Source organism: Epinephelus moara, chromosome 6, assembly GCF_006386435.1.
Source record: "Epinephelus moara isolate mb chromosome 6, YSFRI_EMoa_1.0, whole genome shotgun sequence".
Classification (NCBI taxonomy): domain Eukaryota; kingdom Metazoa; phylum Chordata; class Actinopteri; order Perciformes; family Serranidae; genus Epinephelus; species Epinephelus moara.
In genome coordinates, this window is record NC_065511.1 from 16,214,037 (window position 1) to 16,235,024 (window position 20,988).

Sequence of the window (20,988 nt, forward strand, 5' to 3'; positions counted from 1 at the left end):
GGGTCTCATATTTAACATATGTCTTTTCCCCCTGTGATTTCCCATGATATTAAACAGTGGCAAACATGGCTGTGGTCTTAACCACCCCCACACACGTTGCAAAGCTTGCCTCTTCTTTTTATACATGATATTGGCAGTTTGGATTTTTAACCTCTAGAGAGGAAAGCTTGCAATATATGGATTCACATAATTTTTCAAAGGTTTAAACATGCAGTTGTATAATGCAGATATTTCTGTACAGGGAATGCATGGTCACTGAATGGATTTAGTATGAAAATGATTTAAATCATATGCCATGGCCTTTGCAGTCAATCGATCTCACCTCAACTGACCTGTTAATGCACTAGTATACGTCATCAGAAGTACTTGTTAGATGGTTCAGTAGCTTCAGGAACCTCCTCTCCTCACACCTTACAACACCATAATATGGAGGGCTGCACTCGACAATATCTTGGATTTTCTGAAACAACAACAACAGACATTCACACCCACTTCACTCAGTGATTGGCCAGGTGTGCTGAGGTGGGAAAGTAGCCAGGGTTTGAGTCATCTTTTTTTCATTCTTTACACATCTATTTCCAGCACTGTTTGTGTGTACAACCGACACTGAGAATGCCTTCCAGGAGAGACTGTCTGAAAATGTGCGAGTCTCCCCCCTCTCCTCTCCATGATGGCTGGCTTTTCATCCTGCCTTTCAGTGTAGCGGTTTCGAACAGCTATTAACACTTTTGCCCTCTAACGTAGTCAGACAACATGATGTCTGAACTGGTTCTTTTCTAGTACAACCCGGCCCATAGTTACAGTTTATCAGACAGCACTGAATCCCATCAAAATACCAAATATCCCTTATTAGTATATTAGAATTTCATTTAATCCATTACCCATCTGCATAGCATTTAGCTCAGCCTCTTTGGCCAGGCGTATAGTACAATTTGTAATATTTACATAGCTTTCAATGGCAGGTACTAACACTATTCGTTTCTAGTCCATATTTGTGCAGTGTGTTATAGCAGACTTAAAACCAGTGATTTACCCAAATTGATAAAATATTCTGTTTCATCATATGATATGTGCATCTCTGTAGTTTGATGTCTTAATTTATTTTCTCAAATCCCATGCCAAGACATTCAAGATTGAGTACTGGATGAGTTTTTCCCCTTACAATACAGTGTATGAGTGCAGATTGCACTTTAGATAGGACAACATTAGAATTACTCAACACTGACGCTGGTTATTTTGCCAACCAAAAGTATGGGTACACCAAGTGCATCAAAAGGGAGAGTTTAGATCAGCTACATTCAACCCACATATTGTATTGTATCATGGCAAGCTAATACCTGAAGTCTTCAGTACTCTTTGTGATCTATGCACATGCACCTTACCTTATTTTACTTTTAAACGATTGGCACATTTCACCACTCAAGTCATCCACAGAATGCTCTGCAGCCTGGTAAAGCAGCCAGGCTTTTGCTGGTAACGTTTAATTTAATTGGCTGATGAGTATTGAATTGCTAAAGCACAGTGTGCCTTTGGTATTTTCCAGTGATCATCACCATCCATGAATGGTAAATGTCCAGTTAAATGTGATTGCTGTAAAGGCAGGCTTTGTGGGAAACAGCTTTTTTCGGTCAGGGGGAGTTCTGAATAACATATGGTTGCACACAGCACCAGTCCCCTGACCAGTTGATTTTCTCTCTTGTTTAGTTTTTTTTTGTTATTCAGATGTTTTCAGCTCAGCAGTGTGCTGCATTTGAATCTGATGTTCTCTGCGTAAATTGTAAAGGGCTGTTGTGGTGAGTTTTTAGATATTTAGCTTCTCTTTGATGTGCTTAGTCACACTTTGTTGAACTCCGTACATTTTGATATGTAAAAAATTTAATACATTTAAATATCACAGGCTCTCCGTAACTCCCATGTAGACATACTATGTTTGCAGTATGTTGCCAAAGACCATGATGTGCAATGTAGGGATGCACACATTCTTTGCAGCTTGCAGTTATTAATGTTCATATTAAAGAGTACCCATTATGCTTTAACTTATTGTTTATTACAAGTTTAATGTTATAGTGCTGGATGTTCATATTAAACATGGCCAAAGTTTAAATAGTGTGGTAAACGTGTGTAAAAGTAATCCCTGCAAGCAAAAACCTCAGGCGTCAGACCATTTCGAATACCCTCGTTTCCAATGTTTTTTTTTCTTCTTTCAAGACAAGCTGTCAAGTCAGACAAGTCAGATCATATTGGATTCCTTTATGAAGTCATGTGCTCGGGGCACGCTATTGCAGGTTTTTACAGTACTACTCCGCTACACGAAGCTACATGCCAAATTTCTCAAATTCTGGTTGTGTTTAAAAGCTTTTATTGGTGATTTTTCACAGTAAAAGTGTCGTTATTTTCCATCACAGTCATTCCCCTGGCTGCAAAGACGCTGTAGAGACACTCAGATACTGAAGCCCTGGAAACTTTGACCAATCAGAGCAAATTGGGCTCTTTTGGGAGGAGGGTCTTAAAGAGACAGGCGCTAAAACAGAGCCTCCTCAAACAGTGGGTGAATACTGGTGTTCCAGCACAGCTTTTTTTGAACATCAAACATGTAAACATGTTCTAGTAGAAACCCAAAATACAAGTATGAACCTGAAAATTAGCATAAAGGTCCCATTCAATCAAGTTTTTTTTTTCTTTTTTGGATGCTTCTTACTATAGATCTGTTGTAACCTTAAAAATTAATGTGACCAAATACACTGTGCCCCATATAATTTGAACACAGCACCATGGACTCTTATTACTTTGTGTGAGTAATAGTTTACATATTTGCAAATGCAAAACAGTTGCTTACGAATGCTGTTCTTGAGAGTGGGTTGCTCCTTCTCACCCCTGACCTCTGTGCTGGTCAGATGTTAATCCAGGAATCTCAACCCTGCTTCACACTTCTCACCCCTACATCGGTCAGGCATCATTAGTGCTGCATATGTGGTCCGATTTTCCTTCAGTGTGCACCTCTCTGAGAGAAAAAAAACATCCCTCAAATTGGCTGTCGGTCATAAATTTCCATTTCTGTATTTTCACTGAACTTTTGGAGATACTTGTGGAAGGAGGTGTTGCAGCTTGAAATAAAAGAATTGCATGGATCATACATAAATAGATAATAAACCCATTATACATATTTTACTCTTCTTCAGACAGATTAATTTGCAGGAGCTTTTGTCTAAAAATAGCTGGTATTAAAATGTGAGAACGCAAATGAGGGCCTCAGCTCCCAATGTTTCAGTTGGGTCTGTCAGTGAAGAGTTGATCAACCCAGAAAACTACTGTGCCTGTAGGGTTTTTGGAAATACTGTTTACTGTTTAATTTTTACATAATAGTGTTTTTGTGCTCAGAAATGCAGTACCCTTGGTGAAGGTTGGGATTGTCAGGCTAATGGTCACTGGAGTATCAGGTCTGTTTTGGATGTTTTTTACCTATTAGTCTACACTTTCTGTGTTTGATTAAAAAATAAATTGCACATGCTCTGTGGTCCCCTTTCCTCCTGCTTTATTCCCGTCACAGTCTGTTGGTATTTAATTTTGCTCATAAACATAAACAGCCGGCAGTTGATGCTAAGGATTTATATTGCATTCATTAGAGATCATACGTATGAGGGATGTGTATGTGAGCATCTGCAGTGTAAAGTGGATTAGTAATTGGATTTCAAAAATGATTCCTAGAAAGTAACATTGGAAAGTGCATCTTCACAGATGTGTCTGTCAGTGAAATCAACTTCAGAATTGTGATCTTAGATATACTTCTCCTTACCTCCTTCTGTCTGTCTATCTTTCCATAGATCCATCTAACACAGTTTATGTACGTGTAAAATGGCTTCCTGTTCCCTGACTTGCCAGTTGGAATAATTAGCCACAAACAGATGGCACATATCAGAAATAATAATTTAACTTGACTGCATGATCAGTCACAAGCTGTAGGACTGAAGGAAGTGTTCTTTTCCTATCAACAAGACAAGTCTGGATGTGATCAGACATAATTGTGTTGTATTGATCAATAGCCACGAGTTCAGTTATGTTGTGTTCCTTATCATAAAGCTAAGTCAGTTGTGTCTTTTAAGATGAACTTAATATATTTAATAATAAAATTAAGAGTGTGTCTCATTTCATAGACTGTGAAAATAATGGACACACCTACTGTAACATCATCTACTGGTTTGTGAACTCTTCTCATGAAGCCTCGAGCTCAGCATTTTGGCCGTTGCTATCTTTTTTTTTTTTTTTTTTTTTTTTGAGCCAGAAGTGACCATTTTTGGATGGAGGATGGCGCTGTGAAAGAGCGCAGGGTGGATCTGACTGAGAATCGAGGACACTATCAGCAGACAACCTGTCAGTCAAAGCGACCTACCCTTAATTATGCATAATTTTAAGCCTCAATTTAATGTAAATGGGTGAGTTATATAAAAATTCACCCCCATACAGTTGTCATGAAGGGAGAAATTAGCTGTAGAGACCAAAACCTTTTTTATATCAGGCTGCTGACATATATTTCAGCTGTTAAGTTGGACATTGTAATATGGGTGTCCATGGGGACTGACTGGCTTCTGGAGCCAGTCTTAAGTGGCCATTCAAAGAATTGCGTTTTTTGGTGCTTTCTGTTGGCTTCATTTTTCAGCCCCAGAGGTTGGCCCTTGGCTGATTTATATTTTTTATACATACATTGTCTTTTACGGAGATGCTCTTTAATCTAAAATGACAGATGTAGCCCATGTGAAATATTTACCTTCAAATAGATAATCACTGATCATTAAAGTGCTCTATATTAAGAGAATAGCAACTGAAAAGCCATATTAATATATTTCTTAGTTACTTTTTGTTTTAGATTTTGGTCACAAGTGTGGTACTGGTTCAAGTTAATGAAGGGGTGTCCAAACTTTTTTGAATGGGTTAGCTGTTAACTAGTCTCTATATACAGACTCTACATTCAGTGAATGTAGAGTCTGTAGGCAAACCCCGGAGATCTTGCCTCCGGAAAAAGAGCGGAAGAGCCCTGGTTTCCGGTTGTAGGCTGTTTGTAGTTCGCGTGATATTGATCAATCACGTTTGAGCCGGCTGCAGTTGTTGCCAGGTTAAACGCTCCGTGCGGTGAACTAACGAGGCGGAACATAATTGGCGTCACTGCAAACTCTGAATCCATTGCAATGGTTCAGCATATTTACTTACTATATATAAACGGAAGTTGGAAACGGAAATTTGCCTCCTCCGCCCAAATCAAACCGGAATGCCAAAAAATCGGGGGTCTGCCCCCAGAGGCTGTATCGCCGTCTGCCGGAAGTCAGACGCCGAATACAGCCGATGGGTTCCGAGAATGGCTGTTAACCAATACATAAGGAATTTAAAAAAGGTGATGACACTGTTGTGATACTAGTTGTTTAACATTTGCAAACACACTTACACATTTGTTTGTCATTTCATCAAGACACACAAGCATAGAGCATCATGAAAACAATAATATACAAGGGAAAAACAGAAAAATTTAAAACCAAATGTAACATCTTTAGAAAGAATGTATTTGCAGCAAAATAATTGGCTTTACAGGCGAAACCTTGGTTCAAGTCGACCGCAGGTTCCAACAGCCAAAAGGACCCTGGATCATTAGTCTGCAGTCTGACTCACACAGGTGTTTAAAGTTTAGTAACATGAACTCAGGTCAGACCCAATCCTGCCCTCAAGAAAAAACAAAACATCTAACTGCAGAGGCAAAAAGAAGCCAACGCTGTGTTATGTTCTGTGTTGCAGCTTGAAATAAAATCATGATACATTTTGTTCAGTCTGAACATGTGCAGGGGAATTTAAACAGAGATTGAGTTATGGTGGTCTAATGGAGGAGAGAAATGTACTGGAAGATTGTGTTCAACCAAAAGAATATAGGATGGGAGAGCCCTCCAGGCCTGTTTATCACAACTTAAAGTAGATTGTTATCAGAATTCTCTTTCAGTAGTTTGCAAAGGAATACATTGATCATAAGAACTTTGGCTCTGTCAGCACAGGAGCACAATATTATGTTGCTAGTAATTTCTGGGGAATTGCCTTCTTGTGAAAGATGTATAACTCTGATATGCCATCTTCAAAAATGTGTCCAGCAAGGGATTTAAATTTGATGTAAATGCAATTTTGTACAAGCAATGCTATTTTTAATTATTATGGTTGTTCTATCACATGCAGTCGTTTACATTTAATATCTATGTTTGTACCATGATTAGCAGATACACAACAGGTAAAGTAATAAGGAAGTAGAGAGCAGAAGGTGCTAAGAGATGATAAAGGAGTGGATATTAAGTTGTAAATATAATAATGTCACTCTGTGAAAGTACATGCCTACTATAGATTTCTTCATCTTGTTACTATTTTCTGGAGTTAAAGAAATTGCCTAAATCAAAAATAGTATTTAAACAAATGAAATACAATCAGTAAGTAATATAAGTAAGGTAAAAAGAAAGTCATTTGACATGGCAGTTATCTGTACATAGTAAAATCTGCCATAGGTTAGATGAACATTCCTTCCTATAGAAACCCTGTATTCATTGTAAATGATATGTTAGCCTCTCCCTAGGCCCTGCAGTGGGTATCAGATAGTAGGTGCTCTTTAAAAGTTAAAAGCCTGGTACACATTCAGTGCGCAAGTCTCTTGGATTTCTGAAAATAATTTGAGTTCAGTTCCTACTATTAGGCAATGCGGCGATTCAGCAGCATACAGGAAAATGATAATGGTCTGCAGCTGTAGCTCCTTCTCTCATGTCCCTGTGCCTCCTTCTTCTTTTTACTACCTTTCCTTTTCTTTCCTCTTTCACTGTGCTCATGTACTTGTTTTTCTCTGCCCCTCATTGCAGCTTCCAGCTATACACTGATGTAATTTAGTGAACTATTAATGCAAAGAGATTGGTAAGACACCAGTGTGGTACTTCACCGCTCCCTGGACAGTGCATTTTTAACATCTTGCCAAGATCATTTCAAATCTTCAGACATAACTAAGCTTCTGAGTAGCAATGGCATAAATGTCAGACTTGTGCTGACATGTGCTATTAACAGTGTATGTGAGACTCTTAACACTTAAATCAAGATGACTAACAGTGTCAAAAATGATATTGAAATCTTTTAGGAAGCCATAGCTATGAAAATAAAACACACTAGTGCAGATTTTTTTTTTTTTACATCAACACATTATTATTTTTAACAATACTGTCTTTTTATTTTCCAGAGCTGAGAAGCAGCTCATGTGGAAATCCAGGAGTTCCACCCAAAGGAATACTGAATGGAACTCAGTTCAACATAGGTGACAAGATCCGCTACCGGTGCGTCACCGGCTATGTCCTGGACGGACACTCACTCCTCACCTGTGTGACCAACACAGCCAGTGTGTCAGTGTGGGACTTCCCTGTGCCAATCTGCAGAGGTGAGGATGTTTTATTACTCTAAATGAGTTGCTAATCATTTTTACTGCATGTCATGCCTGCTGCTGCCAACTATTTCTCCCAGCTGTACAATGTGACTGTAGTTATGCATTATGTTATCTACACATTTTAGCGTTCCCCAAAGACATATAAAATAAGCCGGTGATTGGTTTGTTTTGACCTCTCTTTTATTTTCCATGAATTGCATAAAGGTAATTCCTTTGACATGATGGAGAGCTTGATGGGGTGTGACTGGGTGACTGGTGTGTGCCACAGAGTAGTAAAGTCTGGCACAAGTCTTCATTAGATCTGTAATTTTATTTGCAATCTGATGGGATGGAATTACTTTTTTTTTAAAATCATGTTGAAGAAGTTAATTAGAGCCTCTGTGGCTCAAAAGGTTAATTAAATATTTATTCCTGTAGAGCAAGTAGCTTAAATACATTAATGCTGATGGCAGGAGTGGTACATCTACTAGGTTTTTGCATCGCCACTTGGGCTGTACTTTAATGGCTTACACTGGAGGAGCATGGGTTTTGGGCACGTCTTTGGAATGTGCCATAGTTTTTTCCTGATGGGATGTTTTGGGTTTTTTTGTTTGTTTTTTATTCAGTGACCTGTTTGCTCCTGCTGCTTTACTTAGATACTATTCACCTCTCCATTCAAACTGCACAAGTAACAAAACCAGGCTGCATGAGCTACAAAGCAAGCAATTAAAGACACACCAAGTCTGTTTTATTGGGCAGTGAAAAATAAATGCAACCATTGTAGTCCACTGTGGTCACCCACCAACTCCAGAGCCATTTCCCATGAGGTGGACCAGCAACAACTTGAACTACTACAGAATGTACAGCAGAGAAAGAAGACAGTAAGAAGACAGTTCTTATGCCACAATGTGGGGGATTTGAAATGAAAATGCCACATTATTCAGTCAGACCTGGAACCTGTGAAACTTCAATATCTACTGTGCCTTTTCTCTTGCCTGGCAGGAGGAATATACTGAGACTGCTGATTCACCAATATGGCAAAAAGCGTTCATAGTATGTATGGCAGAAATTCTCAAACCACTAAGTTTTCTGTCTACTTCAAGACAAGTGACCCAAAATTATCTATTGTTTTGACTGTTAACCCTGGCAAAGGTGATTGTAGAAGGCAAATTATTTATATCAATAAATTATGTAAATCACAAGTATCCACTAGTGAAAAATTTCTAGAAGATCTGGCATCTCAGCTAATAATGAACCAAAATGAAAAACAACATGTAGGTATAAGTATGAGCGTACAGCAGGGGTAGATATTTCAAAAAGTTGCATTGCTTGAGGTGTAATATATTTTCTCTTCTGACACTTGGAAGAGTTTCATTATGGTTTTTGCTTCAATTTTTGCTCAGAAACTTCCTAGCGTGTTCAAAAATACAGTGTTGCCCAGGATTTGAACCCTTAAAGATGCTGTGCATAGGTGATTTGTCTCAGCGAGCTCTTTTGCTCAACCATCAGGAACAGAGAGAGTGAAAATGATGCTATAGCATAATGATGGTTTCTTTCTGACAGCTGGTTGATGAATGACTGACTAGTGCTCTTCATGCTGTTTATCCCTTGCTGTGCTTAGATGGGACCTGTCGTCACACTGACGCAAATAATCCATGACATATGTAGAAAGGCATTGTGCTTATAAGAGCCTCTTGAAATTTGCAATGATGTGCGCACAGTGGGAAGGGACTTCAAGAAATGTCACTGTGGTCGGTAATTTGTCAGAATTGCTACAGCACAGTGTCTGTACAAAGGACTGAGAGTGATCGTTTAGCATGATGGATTCAAAATGAGGTAAGGCAGTCTTTATACTGCAAGTTATCTCTAACAGTTGCTATTGTGATGTACAGTAGACTGAAAGTTTTTGAGCTGCAATCACTGGGAGTTAGGTTTAATCAATGTTGTGTTGTAGAAGCTCATCTAAAACTCCATTTGGACATTTGAACAACTTATTATTTTTTGCTGCACTTGTATAACACAAGAGAACTGTTCAGCTGAAGAGATGGAGGCATTTATTGCAGTCTGGGTGAACCTCAAACCTGTGATGCACATATTCCAGGGAGTCAACACCTTTTCTTTTCTTTTCTTTTGCTTTTGCTTTTGCTGTGTCAGCCTCCCTTTACCCCAAACCACCAGGAAGTTCTGCTGTAGTCTCATTTTTAGCCAGGGAAAACCTTAACAGTTATTTTTGTTATTTTTTTTTTTAGACAGACACCTCTTCATACTGTATACCACAAAGAAAAATAAACTAACATTAGGGGAAAAGCTCTCAAGGATTGAAAACCATTCTCATATACTGATCATTTCCATCCAATCTAACACCATAGTCAGCTCCTATGTTTTTTATTGCAGTATACTAAAATAGCCTCATCCAACTTAAAGAGCTGAGCTTACAATAATTAACCTCATCAAAAATAAAAGTCTTGCACCATGGACATTTTTGGAGTAGGCCAGTGTGTATTTTCTAGGGATGCACTGATTTATCAGCTCAGTATTGGCAGATATTGTATCACATCAGTTTTAACCACGCTAAAAAGCAGGGCTCGAGCCTAACAGCCACAGACTTAAATTAATGAGCAGGTACAAGAAGAATATAATAACTGTTTGGCAAATGAACTCTGTGATCTCAACAGAGATCTTTCCCAGGATGTCTTTAGGACGAAAAGACACAGTTAACTCACTATCAAAACGTCAGAGGACGCACACTGTTGTTTCCCTGGTAATACTACATTCACTGTGAACAACTAATTTGTGTTTAAATCAGCACAAGGAGAGCTAGTTAACATTAGCTGTTAGTAGCCAGAGGCCATAAATAACAGCTCATGGAGGTTGCGGTGGTTGAGTTACATTATGGTCCACTGAAGCTCTATTCAGTAAAAGTGAGCAGTGGGAGAAGGTAAATTACAATGTTTTCATAATGTGTTCAGTGTAATCTTGTAAAATGTAGTTTTCAGAGAGAAAATTGAATATATGCAGGCTTTTGATGGAGAAATTTGTTGATGTTTTCACAGCAATATAAAATAGATATGAGAACGAGAATTATGATATTATCATTTACAATAAAAAGCCTTTGAAGCAATTTTTAAAAGATGTTTTTTATGTGAAAGAAGGTTATATTAAAGGTTGTTTCAAAAGATAAGGGTAATGAAGTACTGAATGACTTGAAAACAGTTCAGTTGCTTTTTTATAGTGTAGATTTTTTTGTTCCTCTAGTACAAAAGAGAGAGTGAATAGCAACAAAAACAAAATAAACAACAATATATAAACATTGTTATCAGCTATGAGCCAAATTATTTTAAACACTGGTAGTGGTCTTGGCCCAGAATTTCACAATCGGTGCATCCCTAGTATTTTCAACTGACTCTTTATTCAAGCAGATTGATCTTGTAGTTTTCTTTATTGAGATGAAAAGCAGGAAATAACTACATGTCTTAATAGACTAAATTGGTACATTTTGGTGCTGATGGACTGCTAGATCTAAAGGCCTTTGCACTGTACACTGAGTCTGCTTTTTATCGTTCTATTTGTTGTGAAAATTCGTAAAATGATACTGAACAGTGTCGTCAAGCAGTGAGGATGATTTGTCCTCTCACTTCTTTAAAGTAAAATAAGAAAAGATTGGGTCGATCCCATTCTGAGAAGACATCCAGAGCAAGGAGAGTTTTACCTGCTGATAAAGGAGCAGCGTAATCATCCCAGTCGTTTCCAGGTCTATTTCAGGATGTCAGTTTGATGCGCTGTTAGCAGTACTGGAATCACACATTAAAAAGAAGACCACCAATTTTCATGTTCCAATTGATCCTGAACAGTGGGTGGCAGCCTATGTCAGATAGGGACACGCACACATACAGAGATAGATGTGAAAAATTGCCAACAATTGAACCTGTTTCAAAAACTTCAGTGGCTGACAAAAGTTTCCGAGTTGGAGTATTAACATGATTGACCCAATGTGACATATTTACTTTAAAATGTGTGACGATTTCAGATGAATAATATGGACATGGTGTGCGAAGGCCTTAAACCTGCAAAGTCAGCCAAACAAAAGAGAGAATATACTAAAAAGAGTCAAAGATCCCCCCCCCCGTCCCAATATGCAATCCTTAGAAATCCCAAAGCCAGCAGAGCAAATTTGCTCTTGCCAACTCATTCTACAGTGCAAGGCACAGCAAAAAGGAAATGGCTCAGCATATGTTTGAGAAATGGCAAGCTTCAGGGAAACAAAAAGCTGCATATGGGGGGTTCCTTTCCATTTAAGGATGGTGTTAGCCTCTATTGCCACGGGCCAGAAACATCACTCCTTTTCAGGCCTGGGCACTGCTTGAGCCACTCTCTCTCTCGACTAAATCCAGCCCGGCTCCTGTATGTGGGCAGATGGTCCTTTGATCTTATTTCCTCAGAGATCCTGCCCTTTCTGCTCATCACCAATTGTTTCACACTAAACACACACACAGCAACACAAAATCTCTCCCCAATCCACCGTCCACCCCCCACTGTCTCCCAACACCTCAGTCTCTCAACCAGTCACCTCCTTTTGTCTCTATCTCTCTCTTTTCATCTTTCTCTCAGTTCTCTTCTCCATCCTCATACAACTTCCAAAGTCTGTGTTTGTGAGGCATTTGTGTGGGAACGGATGACAGAAAGAGAGAGGGATAGAGGAGAGGAAAGAGAGAAGTGCGGGAAGACATACGATACCAATTTCCAATACAAACGTTTCGTTTAAAGCTGGATAATGAAGCCGTGGAAATTTGACCAATATTAAACATCATTACTGAACTGTGGAATCATCAGATATAAGTATATTTGCTGGACAGAGTTGTCGACTTTCATTTAATTAAAAGTGGTCACTGCAGTTTTTACCCTGGAGGCTCAGTATGTAAGTCAGTATGGAGAAAGGGGTGTAATTTAGTTTTTCTTTTCCTCAGTTTGACTCCTAATGGAACAACTCACACACAACCACCATGTTTGTTTATTCTGTTATTGAGAAAATCAGAATTCATGGCTTAGATGGTTTTGAGTCAGGGTTATGGGAATCCCATAACAGTATACTGTAGTTATTGTGAAGCCGTCGTAATGCCAGGTGTTATCCCATTTAGATTAACCATAAATGTGTGTTTATCCTGCATTACTGTCTCTTTGAAAGGGGACATTAGAGCTTGAAAGGTAGACAGAAAAACAGAGGTGGCTATTCTAATCGTGAGTTGCTACCGCCCCTCCCAGGAGCCCATTTCAATTCCTTCCATCTAAATTGTCTCTGGACATTCATTAAACCAGGCAGTGAGACAGCAAAGAGGGACAGGATGGTAACATGAGAATATGGTCTATTGATGCACTGTCATTCTCGCTGCCAGCCACTGTCCAACAGAATAAGAGAATTAGGCCGCAGAAAAACCTTGCTCCTTTAAAACATCTCCATGTCTGGTAATGTGACTGGACGAAACACGCAGTTCCCTCTGCAGTGCCTTTTCAGCTCTCTGCTACTCAAATAGAGAATTTAAATATGAAAATTTTTCTTACCCATGTCACGATTTTTCATTCCAAGTGAGTGCTCATTTGTCCTCCTCAGTTAGAACTGATATAAAAATATCTCTCTCTATGTTCACTAAGCTACTGCTAGAAATTCTTGCATTGAATCCACAAAGGTGATAACAGGCAACAACTGTAATAGCATTTGGATTAGAAATTAGGTTACCAACATGATCCTCCATGTTCAGTATTCATTGAGCAGAATAATAATACGATGTGAGGATCATTGTTTTTGTGAAAAGAAAAATGACCAAATCCTTTACCCATATATACGGCTGTGATTAGTGCTGTAGTGCTATATTGCTCATTAAATAGTCATCCTCTTCTCTCATTACTCATTTAAAATATGAAATTACGGCAAAATGGCCACTGTAATGAAATGACCCCCAGCAACATGCATGATGCAATATGAATTGCATCTGTGCACCCATTACAGATCACTTTGCCGCTGCTCAGCCCTATCAATGTTTAACATGACTTGCAGCTGAGCAAATGAGGGACTCACTGTAGGCATAGTCACTGCCTTTACATTAACACATGGATTATTACAAAGGAGAAACCTAAGGTAATGTAGAAAATTATACATGTTCCTTCCCCTCTATCCTTGGGGGTGAATATTTCTAAGCAGAAAGACAAGTGTTGTATATCTGATCAAAGTCAAGGGGAGAGAGGCTTAATCCCTCCTCAAGTAGCATTAGATTGCTGATGCTGGGGATGTAAATGAGCTCAGCTAAAGCAGTCCTAATCCTCACCACCATCTTTTTTTTTTTCTTTTTTTTTTTTTACACTGCCACCGTTTTCAAAAGAGAGATTCTTCGTCTTCTTTAAATCCAGAGCATGCTCTAATGATTTGCTAAGGAACACATTGCCCAGCATTCAGTGCCTCTTTTATGTCACTAAACCTCGTTGGCTTACTGTACCTCAAATGCTGCCATGCATCCGAACGAAACGCTGCATGTGAATATATGGAACCTGTAAGGCATTATCCAGTTGAAGCCATTTAAAATTCTCAAACTGCAAAGCATTTTTTTTGAGCCTCAGACAGCAGTTTGCCAGTTCATGATTTACAGTACCATGCATGGATGCTTCTCAAAGAAACAGCTAAGAAACCTGTCGTAGTACTTCTGCACAATAATGAATTGCTCCCAAGCATCTACCCAATTTTCCTGTGCAATTTAATGGGCTACAACTGTAGACACATTAATGAGTTATAAGTGAGGTTATGATCATAAAAACGTGGTTGTGGAAATCTGTCTCATGCCTTTGAGGAAGCCCCGTGCTAAAATGTAGGCAATTAATCCACAACACACAAACCAAAGAATGAGTTGCATTTTCTTTTTTTGTGTTACCAAAATGTCTCTTTAAAGATGCTTGTATGCAGTGGGCAGTTCCCACTACATAAAAATTCATATCTGTCACTCACACTACTGCACATGGCTTCATGCTGCCACCACCTGAGCTGAATGATGTTCAATGATGATCAGAGAGCAAATCCGTTATCATGGAAACCACTTCAGAGAAAACTATAAAGGAGCTATATTTTATTTGTTCCAGTGTACAAAGATCTGAGGAACAAAAAAGGGCTTTCATTTTTGTTTACGGTTTGTGGGAAAGCCTTTTCATTGTCTCCTTTTTTTTTCTATGATAATGTCAGTAGTATCATTTGCCACAGTGGCAGGGCTGTGTCCTCTGTGCTTTCCAGTCAAAACCTAGAATATAAACAGTGCTGGATGGCAGCCTGCAGTTTCTGCTCGCTCTCTGCATGCACCTCAAGGCCTAACTTAATTTACTCTTATCTACAGCACCGAGTCTTACTGCTGCGTGTTGATGTTTGATTGATGTATATATCAAGTTTCATCATACAATGCCCCTAGGCTCCAGCAGATGCCCTGCAGATTCTTGTTTAATTGTGCTCGTTGTGTTCCTTTCATATTCAACAATATGAAAATGTGGTTGTTTTCTACTCTTAAGTACATAGGCAATTTAGTTACAGCTTCCAACTCATTTAGAGCACTGAAGAAAAGAAAAAGGAAAACATTTTAACATGAAAGACCTTTGGATGCACCAAATCTTTCTGTTCTTTTTTTACAGTATTTTTCTCCTGACTATTGCAAATTAAACTTGTGTAATATGCTTGTTTGGTTGTAATGAATTTTCTATTATTTATTCACTGCTGCTAAAAATTCTGTTGCTTTAGCCTGTAATCTCTTTACTCTCTATCAGACCTTGGACACCTTTAAACGTACCGTGCATTAGTGTGTTTGAGAGAAATTAGCCAATTTCCCCACAGGGATCAATAAAGTTCAATTACATCCTTAAGACAGGATGCTCGTTTTGATATCATTGTGACATAATGTATCATGAATACATGCTGTCAGTTTTGTTGGGTTTTACAAGTACTTATTTTATGTGGCACTTCATTGGAAATCAATGTCACAGTGTTCTGAGTGCATTTATAAAATACTTACCTGATAATTAGCACAATGAGCTTTTAAGCTCAGCCCTGATGTTTCTAGTAAGATAAGTCCATCTAGCTTTGGTTAACACAGAGTGTATTTAGTTTGGATTTCATGTTAAAATGTCATTGAATGACCTTGACTGACTCATGCTTTTTGTGTGGCTGCTAATAATTTTCAGCCCACTACTTTATCACTGAAGTCTTTTTGACTCTTTGAATTTGTCCTGTTAGACTTCTTTTGTATCCCTTAAATGTTACATTTTTTGTGGTTACTGATGGTCACATTAACCACTGTTTCTTTTCATAATACATATTAATTTCTGTGCCCAAAATTGTTCACACATTCACTATTGTATGTGGGGGGAACACTGCTCGACCACAACTCTCCGACAGACACATTATTTTGGACTATTTAGAATAGAATATAATAGAACAGAATAGACTTGAGTACAATAAAATATGTCTTTATTGTTCAACAGTCCACCAATAGTGAAGGATGTCAGACAATGCCCAAGGTTCCCATGGTCACGGAAAACCTTGAAAAGTCATGAAATTTCACAATTACATTTCCTAGGCCAGGAAAATTCATGGAATTAGTAAAAGTAGTTGAGTCAAAAGTCATGGAATTTTGTTGTGTGTCATGAGGTTATTCCAGTAATCCTCCGTGGATAACCGTTAACATATTGTAACATAACAACAACTTTGCTTTCTGTAGCTAGCTAACGATGTAAAGTTGCTCGAATATGTGTCATGTGTGATGTTTTGTTTACCATCACATTTTCCAATTCTTCATTTTCTCCCCACATTTGATATGCAATCTGATATTTTTCAAAAACGCCCGCCAAGTGGGACAAGAAATGTATTTTTAATTATGGGTTCTTGAAAAGGCATGGAAAAGTTTTACAAATTTTTAAAAGTTTTGAAAATGTGTGGGAACCCTGAAAGCGTCAAAATTAAAATGAAACAAGTCCTCCATTATCTGGTCTGGACATTTCCATAGAAGAAGTACTCATATGTACATTTACCACTCCAAAAGCAGCACAACCAGTATGGAATACATAGTCTGTTTTATTTAGATGACGATTCAGCTGTAGATGAAGAAAAAAACTGGTTTGACTTTTGAGAAAGATCATTTCTATTTGACAATAAAGGTAATTCTAAAGCTTGAGCGCTCCTGGCAGTTATTGATCAGACCAGACATTAGCTTTGAGAAACCTTTCAAGCTGTATCCAATAAAACATTGATTGATACTGTTGGATTCATTTATAAAACTTTGTAAGATGTGCTGTAGGTCAGTCACTTTTGCACCCAATTTCCATCATATTTATTGCAGGTCTGTTGTATTAGACACCGTTAGTTTTAGCTAGCCTAGATGTACCTAATAAAAAAGGCATCTGAGTTATTGAATGTGTGGGTATGAAAATTGTCCCTTGTGTCGGCCAAAGTGATCTCTTTATACATTATTATTTCAATTTTTGAAATGATATGAAAATCTTTTCACACTGTGAAAACATTTTTTAAATTTTGAATACAACCTCAATCATTTATTGTTGTGTGATGGATGGCAACAGAGATGCACCATTAAGGCTGTTTTGATACTGCCTCTGGCTGCCAAATTCCAACTGATTCAGATGTTAATGTTAGCACCCTTTTAAAAATATATTAAAAATCCCTTTTGTTAGGACCAAATTCACTTTGGCAGGGGCAGGGTATGGTTAACTTTTTCCCTGCCTGCCCGCCCCTGTGACAAGCAAATTTTTTTTTTTTTGTCTGCGACTCAGAAATTGTATCTGCCACTTTTGAAAAAATGCACTAAATGAGCAAATCACATTTAGATCATTTAGACATCATTTAATGTAAAGAATAATGTCATTTAGTGGTCAGTATATTTACACCTAAACCATACACACACATACATGCATGGTAAATTCTAGTGTCCAAATTACACTTTCAGGGGAGCCCTATTTTTTGGAGGTGGGAGGGTACAGTACACATGCATGCTTGTGCATGAATGTGTCCACCTATGTGCAGAAATATACCATCAATGCATTTCAGTTCATAAAGAGAATATTTAGCCTGGAACAATGCTGATACAGGAAAAAAAATCATCATGGTAATATTTTAAAGCAAGACAAAGGGACTTGGCTTGGTCTTGAGGAGCTGCAGTGTTTATTCATTGACAAACTGAAGCCTACACAGTACATTTACTACAACTCGACAACTTTACTGTTAATTTCCTTTCTGCTCCTGTTGCCAACACCTGTCTGCTCTGAGCACACCCATCATCTCTCTTGCTCTCTCAACCACTCACTTGATACACTACTGACTCTTCCTTGAGAAGAAATTTAAATGTGATGTAGATCTATGTAGATGAAGTTGGTAGTAGCAGGTGGGCATGTATATACGTATATGTGTGCATCTTTATAATGTTGGTTATTGGTTAGACTTTGTTGAACTTCAAAGATAACTTTTTTGGCTTTTTGCCTTTTTTTGCTAGGACGGTTTCAGAGAGGAAGGGGGAGAGAGAGGGGATGACAGGCAGCAAAGGGCTACGGGTTGGAATTGAACCTGTAGCTGCTGCGGGAGGGATACAGCCTTTGTACATTGGGTACCCGCTCTACCAGGTTAGCTACTGGGTGCCCCAGATATGGGTGAACTTCAAGCTTATTCAGAATGAATACGGTTCTATGGCCAACAATGCTGCTTTGATATACCAATTGTGAGACACTTTCAATTTTGTAGCTCTGTCCAGTCATACACTAAGCCTACCAAACGTGTTTTTATGTTTTGGATCCACCTTGTGCGCCAAAGTCGCGGGTGGCCTGACAACCTGCTACTGCCAACAATGTGCCCACGTTGGGGGGGGGGTGCGCTAATGTCAGACCCTAGACTAGAGAAAGATTCTGTCTCCTATTTAGCTGCTATTGTCAACAATTGAATTTCAATTCAATTCAATTTTATTTATAAAGCCCAATATAACTGTCCTTGGACCCTCACAGCTGGTGAGGAAAAATTCCCCCGAAAAAAACCCTTTAACGGGGAAGAAACTGGTAGAAACCTCAGGAAGCACAACCCAGGAGGGATCCCTCTTCCAGGACAGACAGACGTGCAGTAGATGTCGTGTGTGTATAGAGCAGATCAACATTATAAAAGTGGAGTGATCCATATGACAAAACACAGTATGTCGCTATACTCAGTTCAGTGTACTGAGGCAGGAGCTCTTTCTGGAAACAGCCATTTGTCACAAGTGCAGAGGTAATGTCCCCAGTGTTTGAAGAATCAAGATCAGAAAATATGCCCCTGACTTTTGAATGACTGTGTATGGGGAAGACGTGCTAAGTAAAGAAATGCAGAAGAATGGAGCTGATAGGATTTTTTTAATAAACATGTGGTAAAGGTGGTGTGATTGCCCAGAAGAGAGGAGAGAGAGTGGAGATAGGAGTTAGGCTGGCCCAGCTCCCCTCTTGGCTCCTATCTTGCTTTTCCACGACCCTGTCCAGCAGAATGTATGGAATAAGACTCTGGTAAACACAGCAAGTGGAGATTAAAGACTGTTGTGTTCACATCTTTGCAGACACCTGGCTCCATCATAAGCCCAGATCAGGCTGTTGTACCTGACAGGCAGGCCGTGGACTGCAGACAGGGTGCAGTACTCTGGTGGGATGAGAGGGGGCACACTCTGTGTTTACATCAGTGATGCTTGGTGCTAAAACAGTCAAAGAAGGACAATGTTTCCCTGATGCTGAATTTTTAATGTTTAGATGCAGACCATATTATATGTCCAGTGAACATTCCTCCTGATGCAAATTGCAAAAATGCACTACTGTGTTTTTTTTGTTTTTCTTGTGTAGCATAAAGGGACTACCACTGATTTTGTTGCGCAACCCTGTGTTGTAGCGTGACAGTAAATGAACCTTGTAACCTTCTATTCCTCAGTCTTGTTTTCCTCTCACTCTTGATTTGCTCTCTACTCATCTCTTTCCTTTTCACTTATTTTTTTGTCTCCTCTCTTGCACTCACCCCTCTCTGATTATCCAATGCTTCCCTACCACTTCTTTGTTGCTCTCTCAACCTTGATAGCCATGAAGACACTTTACGCTGCCCCCCTGTCTGTCATCAAGGTTAAAAAGTGATATGGCTCCTTTGGTCAGACTCGCAGCACTTTAATATCAGTTTAATTTCAGCCTATAGCCAATTACTCTACAAATCTGCTGGGCACTTTTTGAAATGTCATTTTAAAAGCATTGAGGGGATATACAATTTGTCACTCAGGCTAAGTGTTATGTGGTGGAGGTAGCGATAGCAATGATTCAAACGAGAAACAAATCATGACTCCACATTCTTTTGTTGCTACAAGGCTGCAAGCATTCACCAAATGAAAGCCTGCCCTTGGTGTAGTCTGCAAATGAGTCGGCCCTTGATATAAATCATATATGTGTGTACATCATTGATGTCTCACACAGTATCAATGCCATTGCTGCCCTTTCTATGAAAACTTTGATCAATCGCTATGCTTTGGCTAATGTGTCAAAGGACATGGATCAAGCTAACTAGCGAGCTCCTGCTCCCTCATCTTCTCCCCTTTTCCCTTTATCTTCTTTTGAATTTCAGACACCCGCTTCCTTGTTCCTTGACCAATCGTGTAATGCAGCATACAGGAATGTTACAAGGCTGGCAGCTCTGACAGCCCTGAGTGGAGCGCTGAGCCATCAAAGGTTTCAGCTGGCACAGCTGAGTGTCACATATTAGTCTTAAATGATGTGAAAACTGTGAAAGCCCTGCCATCATTAGAATTCTTTAGGGAGAAAAAACGGATATAGGGGTAGAGAGGAGGGTGGTGAGTAATAGTAGAAAGATCTGAGAGGGCATGCAGAGAGGAGAGGAATGGAGAGAGAGAGAGAGAGAGAGAGAGATGGAGAGATATGAGAAAGGGTGGGGGAGAGAAGGGAAAAGGGACATGGAGTGAAAGAGAGCAAGCCACTGTTATGGTAGAGTGCATTAACATTCAACCGACGTGCCATGCTCCCCACATTGGAAAAAAAAATACAATTTCAGAGCATTACAAGCCCTGTTTATCACCATTTGTTTGTTTCCTGAAACATGTGGGGGCTTGGAGGACACAATGATGAATTACTGACTCTTGGATGGAGGGAATAGACAAGATGGGGGGAAAGGGAGAAAAACACAGAAGACATTGTTAGGACTTTTACTTCCACAAACAGCACTGAAGGAAACTGACAGAATTAGCACACAATAATTGGTAAATAATTCTGTCCATTGTCTCATGTCTGAATGCTTCAAGATTCTTGCCAGTGCGAAGAAAACAAGCCGTCTTTTAATCTTATGTTTCATATTGTTAGAAATCCCGTAATTGTACTGGAATTAGCTTTAGACTCGACAACCTGTGGATGTGTGAAAAACAAAATTGTGTTTAAATGGCCTGTGCTGCTCTGACATCAGCTTCCACATTGGTCTTGCTCTGGTTTGCATTTATCTGAGAGGACAGGTACAGATGTTTTATGCCTCAAGCCACTTTTTTCATGTCCCA

General features: G+C 39.1%; 1 protein-coding gene across 1 annotated transcript in view; it reads left to right on the forward strand.

The window, feature by feature from the left end:
* LOC126391996 (CUB and sushi domain-containing protein 3-like) overlaps positions 1-20,988 on the forward strand; it is a 259,847-nt gene that overhangs the window by 50,218 nt on the left and 188,641 nt on the right. The window contains exon 4 of the mRNA XM_050047075.1: positions 7,238-7,432. Coding sequence (XP_049903032.1) covers positions 7,238-7,432 — 195 coding nt within the window. The remainder of the gene's footprint in view (positions 1-7,237; positions 7,433-20,988) is intronic.